Source organism: Neovison vison, chromosome 6 (genome assembly GCF_020171115.1).
Source record: "Neovison vison isolate M4711 chromosome 6, ASM_NN_V1, whole genome shotgun sequence".
In the NCBI taxonomy this organism is placed as follows: domain Eukaryota; kingdom Metazoa; phylum Chordata; class Mammalia; order Carnivora; family Mustelidae; genus Neogale; species Neogale vison.
In genome coordinates, this window is record NC_058096.1 from 164,463,605 (window position 1) to 164,481,757 (window position 18,153).

The window sequence follows — 18,153 nt, forward strand, 5'->3', positions numbered from 1 at the left end:
AGTATTTCTGTTTTTAACTTTGGGATGCTATTGCAAGTGGAATTATTTGGATGCTATTATAAATGGGATGGTTTTTGTTTTCCTTTTCAAAGTGTTCATTATTTGTGTATAGAGCTGCATTTCATTGACTTTGTTGACTTTGTTTCCTGCTACTTTGCTGAATTCATTTAATTCTAACAGCTTTGTTGTGGGGTCTTTAGGGTTTTCTTCATAGAAGATGATGTCATCTGCAAAGAACTCATTTTACTTCTTTTCCAACTTGAATGATTTTCTTTCTTTTTCTTGCTTCATCACTCTGGATGGAACTTCCAGTACTATGTTGAGTAGAAGTGGTGAATGCAGGCATCCTTACCCTCTGATCTTAGAGGAAAATCCTCCAGACTTTCACCACTCAGTATGACGTTTGCTGTGGGCTTTTCAGATACGGCTTTTATTATATGGAGGCTGTTTCCGTCTCCCTATTTTTTTTTTTTTAAGATTTTATTTGACAGGCAGAGATCACAAGAAGGCAGAGAGGCAGGGGGAAAGAGAGGAGGAAGCAGGCTCCCCGCCGAGCAGAGAGCCTGATGTGGGGCTCGATGACCTGAGCCAAAGGCAGAGGCTTTAACCCACAGAGCCACCCAGGTGCCCCGGTATTAGATTTTTGATTACTGATTCAATCTTCTTACTGGTTATAGGCCTATTCAGATTTTCTATTTCTACATGATTTAATCCTTTCTTTAAAGATTTTATTTATTTATTGAGGGAAAGCAAGTGAGAGAGAGTGCACAAACTTGGGGGAAGAACAGTTGCAGGAGAGAGAAACACAGACTCTCCACTGGGCAGGGAGCCTGATATGAGGCTTGATCCCAGGACCCCGGAATCATGACCTGAGCCAAAGACAGACGCTTAACCGACTGAGCCACCCAGATACCCCTACATGATTAAGTCTTGGTAGATTTTGTGTTTCTAGAAATTTGTCAGTTTTATCCAAGTTATCCAGTTTGGAGGCACACAGCTGATAGTGCTCTCTCCTAATCCTTCTTATTTCTGTAGGATCAGTAGTGATATTCCCACCTTCGTTTTCATTTTAGTAACTTCAGTTATTTTCCTTAGTCCAGCAAGTTAAGGGTTTGTCATTTTTATTGATCTTTTTGAAAAACTCATTGTTTTTCTATTCTCTATTTTGTTTTTCTCTAATTTTTTTTACTAATTCTTTCCTTCCACTAGCTTCAGGTTGAATTTGTTCTTCTTTAACTAGAAATTCCTTAAGTTGTAAAGTTGGGTTGTTAGTTTATCTCTTTTTTAAATATAAGTTTTGTCATCATAAATACTCCCTTTTGCACCATAAATTTTGCTGTGCATCCCACAAGTTTTGCTCTGTTGTGTTCTCAGGTATCTTCATCTCTATTTTTTTCTAATTTCCCTTATGATTTCTTTTTTGGTCCACAGTTTGTTTTAAAATGTGTTTTTTAATTTCTAGAAATTTGTGAAATTTTCTAATTTTGCTTTTGTTAACAATTTCTAACTTCATCCAATTGTTGACAGAGAAGTTTGTATAATATCTATCTTTTTAAAAATCTATTGAAACTTAGTTTGTGGCCCTAATATTTGGGACAGCCTGAAAAATGCCCCATTTGCCCTTGAGAGTATATGCTTCTGTTGTTGGGTAGAGTTTTCTGTGTATGTCTGTTAAACCTAGTTGGTGTATTGCAATGCTTAAGTCTTCTTTTTCCTAATTCTCTGTCTGCTTGCTCGTTCACTATTGCAAGGTAGGTATTGAAGTCTCTAACTATTATTATAGAATTAGTTCTCCCTTCCATTTGTAAATTTCGGCTTCATATATTTTGGTATTCTGTCATTCGGTGCATAAATGCTTATTATTGTTATATTTTCTTATTGTATTAGACATTTATTAATATATAAGGTCCTTCTTTGTCTCTGATGAATTTTTCTGTCTGATCCTAGTATTGCTACCCTTGCTCTCTCTTTTGGTTACTATTTGCATGGAATATCTTTTCCCATCCTTTCATTTTCAACACTTTTGCGTCTTTGGGTCTCAAGTGAGGCTCTTGCAGACAGCACATAGTTGAATCATCTGTTATCCATTCTGCCAGTCTGTCTTTTGATTGGAGAATTTAGCCCACTTACATTTAAAGTAATTAATGATATGGTGGGATTTCTGTCATTGTACTTTTTGTCTACTATATGCCTTATAGTTTTGCCCCTCATATCCTGCGATACGGTTTTCTTTGTGTTTAGCTGATTGTGGTGAAATATTTAAATTCCTTTCTCTTTCCCTTTTGTGTATATTCTATAGCTGTTTTCTTTGTGGTTACCATGAGGATTATATTTAATATCCAAGGTTGTTAACACTCTAATTTGAATCTATACCACCTTAATTTCTAACATACTGAAACTCTACTCCCTTACAGTTCCATCATCATCCTTTTGGTTGTGGATGTCACAACCTTGTTTCCATACATTGTGTGCTCTAAAACATAAACTAAAAATTCTTTTAAATGTATTAGTCTCCAAAATCATGTAGAAAACAGTTACAAACTAGTATTGCTACCCTTGCTTTTTTCCTTCCCTTGCTCCAGTTACAAACCAGTTACATTTCTGCTAGCTTTTAAAATTGCCAACATTATACCTTTATTGAGATTATTAGTCTTTCATAGGGCTTTAATTTACTGTCTTGATTTCATTTCACTGTGCAGGACTCCCCTGAATATTTCTGGCAGGGCAGGTCTCATGGGAATGAACTCCTTCATTTTTGTTCATTGGGGAATCTCTTAGCTTCTCCCTCAATTTTAAAGGACAGTTTTGCCAGATACAGAATCCTTGGCTAACAGGTTTTTCTTCCCCTCTGAGCACTTCAACTATATCAGCTTTCCAACCACCAAAGTTTCTAATGAGAAATCTGCTGATAATCATATTGAAGATACTCTGTGTAAAATGATTTGCTTCTCTTTTGCAGCTTTCAAAGTTTTCTGGCTTTGGCTTTTGGTTATCCTGTAATAGTTTGATTATAGTAATGTCTCAGTGTGGGGCTCTTCGATTTCTTTTACTTGGAGCTCCTTGAGCTTCTTGGATGCTTATATTCATGCCTTTCATCAATTTTAGAATTTTCATCTATTTTTCTTCGAAGCATCTCTCTGCCCCCTTTTCTCTTTCCTTTCTGGGACTCCTATGATGCATATATTGGTCCTCTTGATGGTGTCCCACTGGTTTGTCAGGGTCTGTTTGCTTTTTTCAATCTTTTTCTTTCTGTTCCTCAGCCTTGATAGTTTCCATTGTCCTATCTTCAAGATCACTAATTCTTTCTTCTCCCTGCTCAGATAAGCCTTTAAATACCTCTAGTGAATTTTTCATTTCCCTACTCCATTGTGTATTATTTTTTTTATAAGAAATTTGTGGGTTGTCTCTATGTTGAGACTCCTCCTGCAAGTGTAAATGTAGGTCTTTTCTGAGACTTTCCCTGGGCACACAGGGTCACTTTCTAATTTTTTCCATATATGCTGTTGTTTTTGCATGTCCTCAGTCTTTAAGATCTGGCTCTCCAAGGGGGGGGGGAGCAAAAAATGGAGAAAGGAAAAAGCATTGGCCCTTTAAATCCCCTGAAAGTCAAGTGGGGGATTACGGGGTTGCTTGAAACAAGGGCTGCCTGCCTATTTGTCTGTACCTCTGTGGTCAGAAGCACCAGTCAGGGATCAGGGCACAGTTCCCCAACATTTTGGAGGACAAGGTCCTTCTTGCCCACCCTAGCTCCAACAGGCTGTGTGCTAGTTGCTCCAGAAAACCTGAATAGCTGCCTGCCACATGGCTGGGAGTGATGGCTGGGTAAGTGTTACTATGCTTAGAGCTGAAATGGAGGGAAATTAACCACAATTACTGTCCAAGCCTTTCCCTGGAAGTTGCAAGCTTTCAATAGACTCCAGAGTTCCAAGATGGCTATATGAGATAGGTTCTGCAATCATTGTCTGGTGGGGAGACAGATTTATGGTGCTCCTACTCTGCCATCTTTCTCTATTTCAAAATTTTTAATTTTTGTTCTTTTTCCTTCTATTTCTGCAGGAATATGGTAACTCCTTCTCTTTTGCCTGGTCTTTTGAATGAACTTTATTCCTATTTGGTGGTGTTTGCTTTTTTTTTTTTTTTTTAAATACTAAGCTTTCTGGCTATATGTCCCCAGGCACTTATGAAGAGATCATCTTGTTACCTTTCAAAAACTTTTTATAACTTCTGCAATTCAGTCCAACAGCTTTAAGAAAATTTCATACGTATAAATCTATAAACATAGAATAGTATCATGAGTCCCCAGGGTCCCATCGCTAGCTTCAGCAGTGATCAACTCATAGCTAATATCCTTTTACCTAGATTCCACCAACTTCTCCACCGCCCATATTATTTCAGAGCAAAGGCATGTATCATGTCATCTGTAAATACGCCAGTCAATATCTCTAAAAAGATAGGGATTCTTTAACATAATCACAATATAATCATCACACTTAGAAAAACCAGTAATCCTTAAAAAATATTAAATATTCATAATCCATAAATGATTGGAGTTTTTAAACTTTGTTTGAATGAGAATCTAAATAAGATTATGCTCTTCAATATTTGTTGTGTCATTAAATCCCTTTTGGTCTACAGGTTCCCTCTCCAGCTTCTTGTCCCCCTGCAGTCCAGGTATTGAAGAAATAAGGTCACTTTTCCAGCACTGAAGTGCTTCTTAGACTCTTTGTACACTGGAACCCCCCTAGAACCTGCATTTCTGACAAACATGCAGGTGACATGCATGCTAGCCTGAGGAGCAATGCTCAGCAGTATGTCCCCCATGCTTTTGCATTCCCATGAACTGGCGAGCTCTAGTTGAGTAGAAAATATTGCGACCCAACAATTTTACATCGAAAGAGAACTAGTAGGGAAAGGGTATCTTTTTATCCCAGTTACCCTGAGAAGAAAGAGAACAACAACAAAAAGCCCTCCGCCACCACCACCACATTCATATAGCAAAGGAGGGCAAGCATAGCAGCCCTGTGCCAGCTGTAGGATCACATTTACCAGTTAAGGGGATGGAAGTGAAGGAAGTATTAAAAAAAAAAAAAAGGTTAAAATTGAATGCAATCATGTATCTAGATTTTGGGACAAGTACCACTGACCTTAAACATACTTACCTCTACAATGGGCATGTGTGGTTGGAAAAAAGTTGATCCTGACACCCAGGACATGCTCTCTGATGTCATCCCAGGTGACCTGCATGAGCCCCACCAGCACCTGAGGGGGGTGGGCTGTGTGTGAGCTCCATGTGGTCCCTCTGGCCCACCTACCTCAGCCCCCCTCAAACTCACAGGCTTCTCAGCCCTCCACCCCAAAGTCAGGGGAGTATAGCCTGGAGGGCTGGTGGGGGGGCTGCATGCCTGTGCTGGTGCATATGTGACAGGCCATGGGACCCACAGTAGGCAAAGGAGCAGCAGCCCACAGGCCTTTGCTTAGGGTTGGGAAAATGTTGGTAAGTTCTATCAACAAATGGGGGAAGAGCCACAGAATCACCATGGGGGGTGGCAGGGTCCCTCTGGGCCTCCCAGGCACTGCTGGGGGAGTGGCCAGATGCAGCTGCCCACACTGGGTGGACCCATGTCAGCCCTAAGAACAGGGATTCTTGCTTGGGAAATCCCGACATATGATGGTCAGTGTATGCCATGATTGTTGAAGATTTTTATTTGGTATTATTCTTTAAGTTTGTTATTTCATTTAAAAATTGATTTTTGGAATTCTATTTCTAAATATATGCCCAAGGGTGCCTGGGTGGCTCAGTTGGTTAAGCATCTGCCTTCAGCTCAGGTCATGATCCCAGGGTCCTGGGATCAAGCCCTGCATTGGGCTCCCAGCTCAGTGGGGAGTGTTTCTCTCTCCCCTTCTGTCCCTCCCCCCTGCTTGTGTTATCTATCTCTAATAAATAAAATCTTTTATTTATTTACTTATTTATTTATTTGACAGAGAAAGGGAGAGATCACAAGTAGGCAGAGAGGCAGGCAAAGGGAGAGGGGGAAGCAGGCTCCCCGCCGAGCAGAGAGCCTGATGCGGGGCTCGAGCCCGGGACCCTGAGACCATGACCTGAGCCAAAGGCAGAGGCTTAACTCACTGAGCCACCCAGGCGCCCCAATAAATAAAATCTTTTTAAAAAATAAATATATGCCCAAGAGAATTAAAAACATGTCCTCACCGAAACCTGTCTACAAATGTTCACAGCAGCATAATTCCTAAGAGTCAAAAGGTAGGATCAACCATACGTCCATTTCAACAAAGTATGGTCCATCAACACAGGGAACCGTCACATAAACCTCCAAAAGAATGGAGTTCTGACATGCCGTTAACATGAACAGACCTTGAAAACATTCTGCTGAATGAAGAAGCCAGAAACAAAGGCCACCACTGTATGGCTCCACATTTATGAAATGTCCAGAACAGATACACAGTGGGGGGAAAAGGAAAGGACGGGGAGTGACTGCTAATGGGGAATGCGTTCCTCTGGGTGATGAAAATACTCTGAAATGAGATGATGGCGATGGTTGTGCAATTGTATAAATATCCTGAAAATTAATGAACTGGTTTTTGTTTTTGTTTTTGTTTTTTTTAAAGATTTTACTTATTTGAGAGAGAGAAAAAGAGCACACAAGCAGGGGGAGAGCCAGAGGGAGGGGGAGAGGATCTCAAGCAGACTTGTCACTGGGCATGGAGCCCAACGCAGGGCTTGATCATATGACCCTGAGATCATGACCTGAGCTGAAATCAAAAGTCCAATGCTTAACTGAGCCACCCAGGTGCCCCCTGAATTATACATTTTAAAAGAATTTTATAGGTATGTGAATTATGCCTCAATAAAGCTGTTACTTATTTTTTTCATAGTGTTGATTGTTAAAGATCTTAAATCTTAGTCCTGCGTCTCAGCAGCATCTCTGGTCCCTGGGCACGCACTCTGCGGTCACGGCCCCTTGGCTCTCAGGACAGTGGTGGGGCAATGAGGCTCAGAGAGGTGGAGTGCCTGGAGCTGCGCTGAGTGGGCAGGGCCCTGCCGGTCCCCAATCCAGGGACAAGGAGGTCAACCAGTTGAAGCAGTGGGTCACCACACTGATGATGTCCATCACCAAGGAGGAGGAGACTGCCGCCGAGCTGGAGCTCAAAGCCCGTGTCTTCCACTTCGGCAAGTACAAGGGTGCTCAGGAGGTAGGCCCCCCGATCAGCAGCCAGAGGGCAGCGAGTGTGGAGGGAGAGTGGGTGACCACAGCCCTGGGGCCCAATCCACTGATGAGCACATCTGGGAGCACCCAGTGCTGACCTCACCACCTTCCAGGCTCTGTAGGGCTGATCGAGGGGCAAAGGCTAGAGAAGGCCCTTGGTCCCCCAACTGGAGTCATCTTGTGTATTTATGCCACTTGGCCATTCAGCTGCCCAGCACACTTCCTCCATTCCTTCCTTCTCTCACTCAACAAATACATCTGTTTCTTCAACACAAAGTGTCCAGAAAGTGACCCTGCCAGGAGGAAGAAGGCATGCCCCCAAGCCAGCCTGAAAGAGTGAGAGAATTCTGAGGGCACAGAGGGCCAAGAATGTTCCAGGCACACTGCGTACCCTTCCTGACAGTGCACTGGGGGCATAGGCAGAGTCGCAGCTTCCTAATTCCCGCAAATTACTGTTGAACACCTACCGTGTACCAGCCCAGGGAAGGTACGCAGGAGGCCACAACAAGCAGGCTGGTGTACCCGGGGCCTGCCAGACTCCCTGGGTGCTGGCTGGGCCCCACTCCTGGCCTGAGCCTGCCTGTCTGCTGTTCCTTACTCAGTCCTCACGCCCAGTCCATGTGGTAGGGAGTGTTACTTTCTAAATGTAAGATCAGGCTGAGAGGGGAGTTCATCTGCCACAGGCTGCAAGGAAGTCGCTCTCATGGGCCAGGATCCTGTGGGGAGTTGAGGTCAGTGCAGGGGCAGAAGAGAGCCCTCGAGGGGGGTACTGGGCCCCATGGACATACTGAAGCAGCTGGGGTAGAACCTCAGTGGTGGCTGGAGCCCTGGGTCTGGCTGACCGCAGGAGGGCAAGGGCAGCTCTGGCCAAAAGTCCCAAGTGTCTAAGCTGTTTCTCCCAGGCTTTGCCAGGGCTCGGGGAGGGCAGCTGCATCACAGCAAGGGCACTGGGTGTGGAGGGCTGTGCGGCGAGGGGGTGGGGGGGGTGGAGGGTGTGGGCAGGCAGAGGCCCACGCCACCCTTCTGCCGGCCTGCCCCCCTCGCAGGACAAGCTGCTGGAAAGCCTGAACCGCAAGGTGTTGGACGTGTACCAGCAATGCATCGGCAGCCAGCAGGAGTCCAACCTGGGCACCGTGCAGATGCTCACCATCATCGAGCACCACCTGGACGAACTGCTGGAAAACCTAGAGCGGGTACCCCAGATCAAGATCGAGCAGGCCGAGAAGGCCAAGGAGAAGGAGCGTCGCATGCGGTGAGAGCCAGGTCCCTGCCCCTGCCCCGTCCCACGTGGTCTAACCAGCTGCCTCACGATGCCCTCCACACCCCTGCTTCTGCTCTGGGCAGGCCCAGGCCGGCCCTGAGGACAGAGGTTGGATACAGACCCGTCCTCAAAGAGCCCCCAAACCAAGGGAGACAGGAGCTTGGTGCTCCATGCTGAGAGGTCTTCCAGAGAGGACCCTTAACTTAGTCTGGAGTGGGAGAAGAGGTGGGCTCAGGGGGCCCAGAGCCAAAGTGAGGGTGTGGACAGCATGGCCTCACCCCAAGGACAAGGGACAGCAATGGCCATCTTTTCTGCTGGATTGGGAGAGGAAGAGATCAGCATTGCCAGAGCCCCGGGGAGGGAAGATGCAGACTCGGGGGGGATGCCAAGGAAGCCCAGTTTAGTGGCAGGGGAAGGCAGGGAGACTTGGCAGTGTCAGAATGCTAGAAGCAGGCAGCAAGGACCCACCGTCCAAGGGGTATGAGCAGATGGACCTAAGCCGGGAACCCCCAAGAACAAGGTTCAGAGGCCAACCAGGCCTGGCAGGGACGATGGAGAGGAGAGGGGAGTGTGCTGCTAAAGGGAGGCCAGGGCCTGACTGAAGGCTGCATGTGAGGTGCTGGGAAGTGGATCTGGGAGCTTCCCCAGTGCCTCCAGTTCTTAATCGTCTTGTGCTGCCCCTGCATCCAGACTCCGGGAGGAGAAGGTAATGATGCAGAAGCGGCTGCAGGAGGAGCGTGTGCAGCGGGCCCAGGCCCGGGCCCAGGCTGAGATCAAGAAGAAGGTGGGCAGGGTGGCCCCTGGGAGTCACTGCTGGGCAAGGGCCCCATGACCAGGCACTGTGGGGCTGAGAGGAGCTGGGGAACTAGAGCCAAGCCTGGCTCACTGTTCTGCAGCTTATTGCTGAGGCGCTGGGGGAAAGATGGGGTCATCCGAGTAAGGCCAGGATAGAGCAGGCTATCCCGTTCCTGGCCCACCAATCCTGGTGCCCCTTGGGACTGTCTTCCCCAGCAAGTCCTTCTGGGGCTGCCTTTCGTCCTGCACACACACTCCTGGGAGGGGGTGACTGGCCTGGCTAGCCCCTTCCCAGTCCTACCCAGGTGCAGCTCAGCCCCCATAGGGTCCCACCATTCCACCAACACTCCAGCCAGAACCCATCACTCCAGCTCATCCCCATCACTAGGGTTTCCCCTGACCGCCCCACAGACAAAGGCTAGAGCAGTCACTTTCTTCAGGCCCTGGGAGCAGGAGGGGTGCTCCCTAAAGCAGGCCCAAGCCCAGATACAGCCTCCAGCGGACAGGGGCTGCTCTCTGAATAGAGTAGTGCTCTCCATGCTGTCACACAGAGTCAGCAGACACTGTGGGGTCTCCTCTTAAATCCCTGGAGCAAAGGAAGCGGGCTCTCTCTGTTTAGCCAGGTACTTGCCCGTGTGTTTGCAGGTGTGCCCCAACACACACACACATCAAGGGGCCTGCAGCCCAGGGAACAGGCTCTGGAAATGCTGGGGAGGCTCCCTCCCAAGTCATTTCAGGACAGCTCCAGCCCTGAGCCCGTGGGCTGATGGGGGAGGCCAGGACGTCCCTGGGACCCCACAGCCCCAGCTTCCTGGCTTCCAGGCACACTTAGGACCCGGGCAGCGCCTTTGGGTGCAGTGAAGGGGCCTGCAGGGCACAGTTCACAGAGTCTACTTGCTCTGCAGAGAGGCAGGAGACTGGTGAGTCGCTCCCGGCCCCCAGCTCTCAAGGTGAAGGAGGAGCCTGAGCACGTGCAGACGGAGGAGGACAAGGATGAGCAGCTGCTGTTCTGCACCTAGCCTCCCGGCACCAGCTGGCCACTCTGTCCACAGCCCAGCCCAGCAAGGACAGCAGCAGGAAGCGGGGCAGGGCAGGCAGGCCCGCAGCGGCTGTCACCCTGTCCCTGTGCCACTCCAGGCCTCCCACTGTACATTTCCTTACTCAAGTGAAATAAACTCCCCCTCTTTGGTGGCCTGATGGCCTGTTTAAGGAGGCAAGCTGGTTCCGACATCCGTACCCTCTCCTCTAATCCCTGAGCCCTAGGCCCATGGTTGAGGAAGGAGCTCATCTGGCCCTCAGGTAAGGTGGCTGCTTTGAGACATGAAGGCCAGTTCCACACTGAGGTGTGATATGCGGAGACAAGAAAGGAGGCAACAAGCTAGGTGGGTGAGAAGGTTCTCTCTACTGACTGAAAACAAAACATGGCGCCCACACTATACACACACTCCCATGAAATAAAGCCAAGTAACGCCATCAGTACATGACTGTACACAAATTTTTATTCATTTGTACTAGAAGTTGGGCCCATGGTCACCACAGAACTCAGTGCCCAAAAAACTGACAGCCAGTATCAGTCTTATCAGTGGTGGACATTCCCAGGAGAATGTTCTGGGGAATGTTCCAACCACCCAACCCAGTGAGAGCATTCCCATGGCCCAGCCCTTCCTCCCAACAGAAGGACAGGGCAGTGCGGCCACTAGGCGACCCAACCCCCAAGACCACCCTGGCAGGCAGGCTGGCTCCTCATGGAGGGAGGGGGCTGCTGGTGACTTGGAGGCTGAGAGGCCAGGCGGACAAAACTTTAGTCTGTGACACAGCACAGAGTTCTGTGGGTAAATACCATTTCTGACAGGGCCTGAGTTCTCCCTAGATGGAGAAGCACCTGGAGAGCAGCACCTCAGAGGAGGAGGACAGAGATAGGACTCCCCACCAAATGCTGGGGTCATTCCCAAAAGCCCAAGGCCAAAAACTCAAGAAATGAAGAAACAAAGAACAGGCAGAGTTTGGACAATTCCAAATTCAAGAACCAAAACAGTATTTGGATTAATATAAGCCTCAAAGGCACACGGCGAAAAACAGCATTTCTGAGTGACCCCATGGACAGTCCCACTAACAAACAAATAAATATGTGCAAGGTCATAGGCTTGCCTCCTGTGCAAGACAGACTGCACTCCGTAAAAATGCACGGCCACACAGAACATGCACGTGTACAGCCTGGACAAGCAGACACACGTTCTCGCTGCCCCACACGTCATGTTCAGGACTCAGACCGTGACTTTAGAAACCATGGACAAATTAGTATTAAACATGAATACCCAAATACAGAATTTAGAAAAACGTAAAGTTTACATCTCCAAATTAGGAGCTTTACATTTGGCCTCCATGCAGAGGGGTTGCTAACAGGGCCCCAGTGTGCCCCTCTTCACCCCCATCTCCTTCCCCCTCACACGAGCTCCCCTGCCTGCTCTGCCAAAACAGGGATTCGAATTTGGCTTCACTGTGACAACGGGACCACTTCTGCCCCTTGGGCTGACAGAGTCAGCCCAAGCACAGCCACCACCCCGGGGATGGGAACCAGCCTGCTAGCTCTCAGAAAGGGGAAAGAGTTTCTAGATCTTTCTCAGACCAAATGCTGAAGCACAAAAGGTGAAAGATCCCATCTGCTTTTACCACAGATGGAGTCCTATCTGACTAGGGAATCTGTACTCTACCATACCTCCTGCCTAAGTTTCTTCTCATGCAGCAGGGGCTCCATGGCTTCGCTCAAATGGGACAAGGGACATCGGTGTGCAGCCAAGTCTGGGAAAAGCATGTGCTTGGCCCTGAGGGCAAGCCTTGCCTCATGTTCCTATAAGGCAATTTCCACAAATACTGCCCCAAACCAGTTCCTGATAAAACGTACGAAAAACATTTTTGAGAAGCATGCCCAAAAGTCTCCGAGGAGCTCAGCGAGCCTCCTGAGCAGAAACCTAGTGGGATCTCCCCCAGGCCTGTAAGACCACCTAACGGAGTCTCAAGGCCACAGGCTGGAGGCGCCGCCCTTGGGTCCCTGGGGAAAAGGGCCGTGGTCACTGCAGGTCCCGAAGGTTAATGGTGCTCCCCGCACACTGCATGTCCTCAGGCCTGACAGCCCCTCCAGTTGCAGGAAGCACCTCCTGAAAAACCAAGCAGAGTGGTGAGGAGCAGAGCCAGGGACAGGGGCAGTGCAGGACCACCTCCCAGAAGGCAGCGAGGCAGCCACACATGACCAGCATCATAATCCACAGAGCTGGCCAGCAACGGCACCTCCCACTTTCCTAAAACGAACTGTTTTCCCCTTATTTTTACATATATTCCTTGAAGAAAGAAACTTGAGTGTAAACAAAAAGGCAAAGTGAACTTAATGCTACTGTGTTCTAGGTCTCCTCGGAAATGTCCTTGTTCAATTTATAGGCCTTCCCCGTTCTGTATGAGGAAGCTCCTCTCTCAGTTCCTAACTGTCTGTGGTTGTCATCGATGGCTGCACCACCGCCCACCCAGCCCACCTCCTTGTGCTAGAAGAACACGCCATTAGCTTCGAGGCAATGGCAAACATCTTTTGGCCAATTATGTGTACACTGCCAGATTTCTTTAAGAATGATCTCCTGAGTGGGAATACCAGGCAGAATGGAGTCGACATCCGTGAGGTTTTCTGAATACATGATCCCCAACTGCACTGGAAGGAACCCCCACTCCAGCTGCCTGGGATCCCCACCCACAGCTCTGTCTACCAGTGCTTTACTCGATATTTATTTTTGACTTTTTAAGGAAAACGTTCAACAGCCCAATTTGAATACAAGAAAACTAAAAGTGTATGTCTAGGTCTTTTAAAAATAGATATTTAAGGCTTAACTGTTAAAAATCTGATAAGCTACCTGCTTTATTTTATAGCCAAATCTGAATTACCTATTGCCACCAATGCGTGGTTTATCCACTTACTTAATTAAGCAAACTAACTCTCCTGCGTCTGTTTTCCCATAGGTCAAAAACTTGGCTGGCCTAGGGATGCCTGAGTGGCACAAACAGTTAAGCGTCTGACTCTTGGTTTTGGCTCAGGTCTGATGTCAGGGTTGTGAGATCGAGCCCCATGTCCACTCTATGTTCAGTGCAGAATCTTCTTGGGTTTCTCCCGCCTCTCCCTCTGCCCCTGCCCCTGCCCCTCGCCCCAAATAAATAAATAAATCTTTAAAAACAAACCCTGGCCAGCCTATTTCCCATAGGAGAAAGCAACTAGAAAAATTTTTTTATACAGTCAAAGAGCATTTAATTTTATTTTTAAAAGATATTTGTCATAGAGAAAGAATGCACAAGCAGGGGGAGCAGCTGGCAGAGGAAGAAGCAGGCTTCTTGCTAAGCAAGGAGCCTGACATGGAACATCCTGGGGTCATGACCTGAGCTAAAGGCAGCCGCTTAACTGGCTGAGCCACCCAGGTGTCCCGTGACTAGAGTCTCTAAATAGAAAATATTTCAAGTGTATTAAATTTCAACTTATTTACAAGGAGGAGCTAAAAGGGGGAGCAAACCTGAGCTTTTTCTTAGTCTTTTGTTCCTCAGTCATTTACCCACCTTTTCTAGGAAGCAGCAAAACATCCTGGCCACCAACTCAGTGAGTGTCCACTAGAGCCCCACCTCAGCAACAAGCCTCAGAAAGCCAAAAGCTTCCTGACAGTCTTACTAATGGACCCAAAGAGCTGTAAGGCATCCAGACCTGGAGGACATAGACGGGCAAATCGACAGCAAACAGGGGGTGGAGGGCAGAAGGCTGCGGACTGAGAACCGATGATGAGGCTGCTTCGCCTGAGGGCTCGTCCTGGGGAGGCAATGGCATGTTTCATTTATCAAGCACAGCGACATTCCTCACTCCGGCCTGAGGAGTCCCCGTCACTCTGATCACAGCCCCTGGATTCCAGGCGAGACCACATAGGGAGCCAGGTGAGGCCTGAGGACCCAGCAGTCACTGGAATCAGGGGCTGGAGGCTATTTACCTTTCCTCTTGGTCCTCAGTCTCTCATCTTATTCCCAGCTTGAGGCCCGTACCACCTGCCATCTGGTTGCTCCCTGCTCCCAGGCTTGGAGCTCCCTGGAACTCCCCCACATTCAATACCTCCCCTTAGCCTAGACCCGAATTTCCCTCCCGTAGGCTGTTCCTGAACTCTGGTGGAGGCTCACAGCAGCTCTCCAGTGGCTACCTCACAGCACAAGAGAAGGCCCACCTCTGCCCCAAACCATGGTCAAGCTGGAAGGGACAAAAGATCACTGGTCTCTGGGGAGAGGGAGGCATACAGGCTCCTGATAATCACGCAAGTAAGAAAAGGGTCACTATCTGACCTTTCAGCTTTCACCTGCACACCCAGCCCATGGCGGCCCACGGCCCTGCCACTCAACTCCCGATGCCACCACCCCCATCAGCCCAGCCCTTCCCTGGCCTCAAGAACCTTCTGTGCCAAGCACTATCATCCGCACTTCACAGACAATAAAACTGAGGCCCAGATACTTAAGTAACAAGACAACACTAACTGGTAAAGGGAAAGGTAGAGAATTGAAAGTGAGTTCTCTTTGCCTCAAGGCTCACGTCTTCAACTGGATGTCTTAAAGAGCAACTTCTCCCTTTCCAATGAACGCCTTTTCTGCAATGTATCAGCTTCCTTGAAGTTTCCGTCAGAACCTCCAGTCCCGCCTTCCCCACGTCTCACCTGCCAGCCATGAGCACGTTCAGAAGGGCTCAGCTGCTCCTCCCCCCACCTCCACAGACCCCATCTCAGGACAGCCGTGGCCTCTCTACTGCTCCAACACCCTGACCCCAAACCTGGAAAGAGGAGACCTGTTTTCCTGCTCACCTCTGCAGACCAGTCTTCCCAGGTCCTACCCCCACCAAAAGGTCACATTAGCTTCTTGTTTTCTGTAACAGCAAGGATGCTCACTGGCCCCATCCTCCAGGCCCTCCCCAAGCTCCACCTAGGCTATCCACACTTTTATACTCTTCATAACCAGCTCGTTCCTATCTCCTCAACGAGCCTCTCCCAGGACCACATATCCCCAGGATCTGGCCACCCTCCTCTTCGGAGTCAGCTTGGCACTCAGAAGTCCTTGGGTATCTGAGACTCCCCAGGCCCATGGTATTCTATGGCCCCAGAGTACCATGAACACAGGAGATGCTCAGGGACGAGGTGGCAATGAGATCAGGCCAGGTCAGAGCTACATAGCCTCAGCTTCTAAGCCTCTTCTCTCCCCAAACAGTCCCAATTCATTGTCCCTCTGCTGGACCCTCAAAAAGGACACTGCAGACAAAGGTGCCCACAGAGCTACAGTCAGTGTGTCCGGTGAGCATTCACTGGGTGGCTGCCAGCTGCAGGCACCTGCTAGGCCCTGGCACAGCCCAAGAGATGGCTGGCCTGCCCTCATTTTGTAGAGAAGAAGGGCAGGTGAGGGGGTAGGGAGCCAGCATCCTTAGCACCTAAAGACTATATCCTCGGCACACTGCGGATGCTCCCCAGACACAGAAGTACCAAGCTGCACGAGCAAAGCCCCTTCACACCAGCCCTGAAAAGAGCAGTGGGGTCTAGGGAGGGGCAGGGCTGTGCCAGGTGTCCCGTGGCTCACTGCTCACCTCATGGGGACACAGAAGCGTCAATCCTAGTAAAGACAGAAGCTCAGACAAACAGAGCAGGACAGGGCGGGAGGAAGGGGGGAGCTGGGGTGATGGAGACATCATCCAGGACGGAGGACATCAGAAGCAGCGTGGGGGGCAGTTCCTGAGGGGATGGAGCACTGGAGGATGGGGGCTCTGGGAGACGCGGCCCGAAGCCTGGCCCCCACTCCCGCCCTGTGACCAGTGTCCTCCAGGCTCGCTGGCTCTTACCTGCAGTAGCTGGAGCTGAACGCACTGCACTCCGGCTGCCGGAGCCGGTGCTAGCTGACCTCCACTGGGCACCACAAGGTTCCCACACAACCAGCCAGGCTGGCTCATGTGCAAGTGAGTAGGACTGACTTTGCCACCTTTCATTTTCCTCTGAGCGGACCCTGAGGCTCCTACGACGAAAAAGACAAACCGACATATGCAGGGTACCGTGCCTCACGGAAGCCATGCTCTGGGAACATGGCCTCCCCACCGTCACTGTGCACAGCCCTGCAGGCTTCAAACTAGTCAACCGGGAGAGTCACGGGCTTCAGAGGTGGGAAAAAACAAGATTTTGATACCGGAGCAAACTTACATATGTGTCTTCTAGACGCTCAGTGATCAGAACCCCAGTGCCCATTTCACAGGGGCAGAGGCTCCTCCTTACCTGCAATGCCAAGAGCTGCAGGCACACAGGAGATCCCTGACACGGTGGACCTCAGATAGCTGGCAGGGCTACACAGTCGCAGAAAAGGAACAAGGGAAGGAAGCCAGCCACCCTCAGGCCCCTTGGCGTGTGCTCAATAAGCCACCAAATCCCTTGGGCTGTTTTTTGTCCAGCTTCCTCCTCAAAAGTCACCGCTCCGTTGATCTCATAAAAACATACTTTTGAAAATAATAAAGTACAAAGAAAAATCAAAACAATCCAGACACCCAGAAAGGGTTTCTCTGACACTCACAAAACAAAACCCCAAGGAGAGCAGCATGGATTTAAATCCTGGCTCCACCCTTGACTCTGCTACCTGACCTTGGACAACCAACTTAAGCTCTCACCTCAGTGTTCCCTACCTGTGAAATGGGAACAACACTCTCTACCTCAAAGTTTTGGGGGGATTAAGTAGAGATGTGATGCAAGTTGAGAACAGTGCCTGGGTCCAAGTAAGTGCAAAGGAATTTCAGGTGCTGTGACAGCTGTGGCCGGAGAGCCCAGGACAGGTGTACATGAGTGACTTCATAAAGACAATTTTACAGTGAACATCGTACAAGTTAACAAGGATAAAAGCATCTGATTTTTGTTGAATTTAATGAAATGAAAAGGAACAAGTGAAACTGAAGGATGTGCTAAACTTCTAGAATACACGTCTTCGTGAAAATGTCTAACGACCTAATGTTACAGGGAAAAGAGGAAACACATGAGAGGCTGCATCCTTTGTGTAGGTTTCTGTACTCGAAGTTTCCATTTTAGACAGGAACAGCTGACTCTGACACACAGGACAAGCCTCCTCTGTCAGAGCAAGTTCTTGACACCAACACCAGCTCCTCTACCTCAGGGAGCCCAGTGCCCTCCTGCTGGCTTAGCTCCGCCCGCCGTCCATGCTTCTCCCCACTGCTGTGCAGCTTCCAGCCAGCAGACGGGCTGGGACGAGGGTGAGGGGCTACGGCCTGGAAACCACTCAGTAAGAAACTCCTCGTCACTCGCTTGTCTCCCTACACATGCACACTACTCCCCTCAACTCCTGCTTTTTCCCTGAATGTGTTGTTGGGCTTTAAAGCCTTTTATCCTCTAGCATCTTCCCTGTGATAAAAACAGGTACGTAAATTAAAATTCTAGTTTTAACAGAAACTTAAATATACATTCCAGGAGTTGAAATCTTCACGTGAAAAATCAAGTTACCATTGCAATTATTAATAACACAAGCCCAGCCAGAATAACCAAACCTAGCAGAAACTTTGACGGTGATGGAGTATCAAAGGCTTAGAACGCATAGAGAACAGCATGACTGCCTGTTTTCCAGGAGGCTCATGGGGCTGGGGGTCAGTACTCCTCATTGCTAGACTCAGACGCCTTTTTCCAAATAAAAAAGTATTTTAAATACAATGCCTGTGTGCTTTAAATGTCATTTCATCACAATCACATTACTCTGCAGCTGCAGCTGAGGGAGCACAGGGCCTCGGAGCCCACGCAGCACCGGCGGTCTGTACTGTCAGAGGACGGTGCTCCTTCCCCCCAAAAGGTCCAA

At 48.8% G+C, this 18,153-nt stretch overlaps 2 protein-coding genes across 4 annotated transcripts in view; one reads left to right on the forward strand and one right to left on the reverse strand.

Moving 5' to 3' along the window:
- The window catches only part of CFAP100 (cilia and flagella associated protein 100), a 49,805-nt gene extending 39,436 nt beyond the window's left edge, over positions 1-10,369 (forward strand). The window contains exons 13-16 of the mRNA XM_044252865.1: positions 7,074-7,209; positions 8,270-8,475; positions 9,175-9,268; positions 10,185-10,369. Of these exons, the coding sequence (XP_044108800.1) occupies positions 7,074-7,209; positions 8,270-8,475; positions 9,175-9,268; positions 10,185-10,298 (550 nt within the window). The 3' untranslated portion in view covers positions 10,299-10,369. The remainder of the gene's footprint in view (positions 1-7,073; positions 7,210-8,269; positions 8,476-9,174; positions 9,269-10,184) is intronic.
- Positions 10,370-10,756: 387 nt separating this feature from the next.
- The window catches only part of ZXDC (ZXD family zinc finger C), a 39,552-nt gene continuing 32,155 nt past the window's right edge, over positions 10,757-18,153 (reverse strand). The window contains exons 9-11 of one of the 3 annotated variants that reach the window (XM_044252863.1): positions 16,157-16,326; positions 14,006-14,107; positions 10,757-12,434 (exon numbers count right to left, since the gene is read on the reverse strand). In XM_044252863.1, coding sequence (XP_044108798.1) covers positions 12,348-12,434; positions 14,006-14,107; positions 16,157-16,326 — 359 coding nt within the window. In that variant the 3' untranslated portion in view covers positions 10,757-12,347. Of the gene's footprint in view, positions 12,435-13,863; positions 14,108-16,156; positions 16,327-18,153 lie in introns of all 3 variants that reach the window. The other 2 variants (XR_006385087.1, XM_044252864.1) reach the window with 2 other exon arrangements.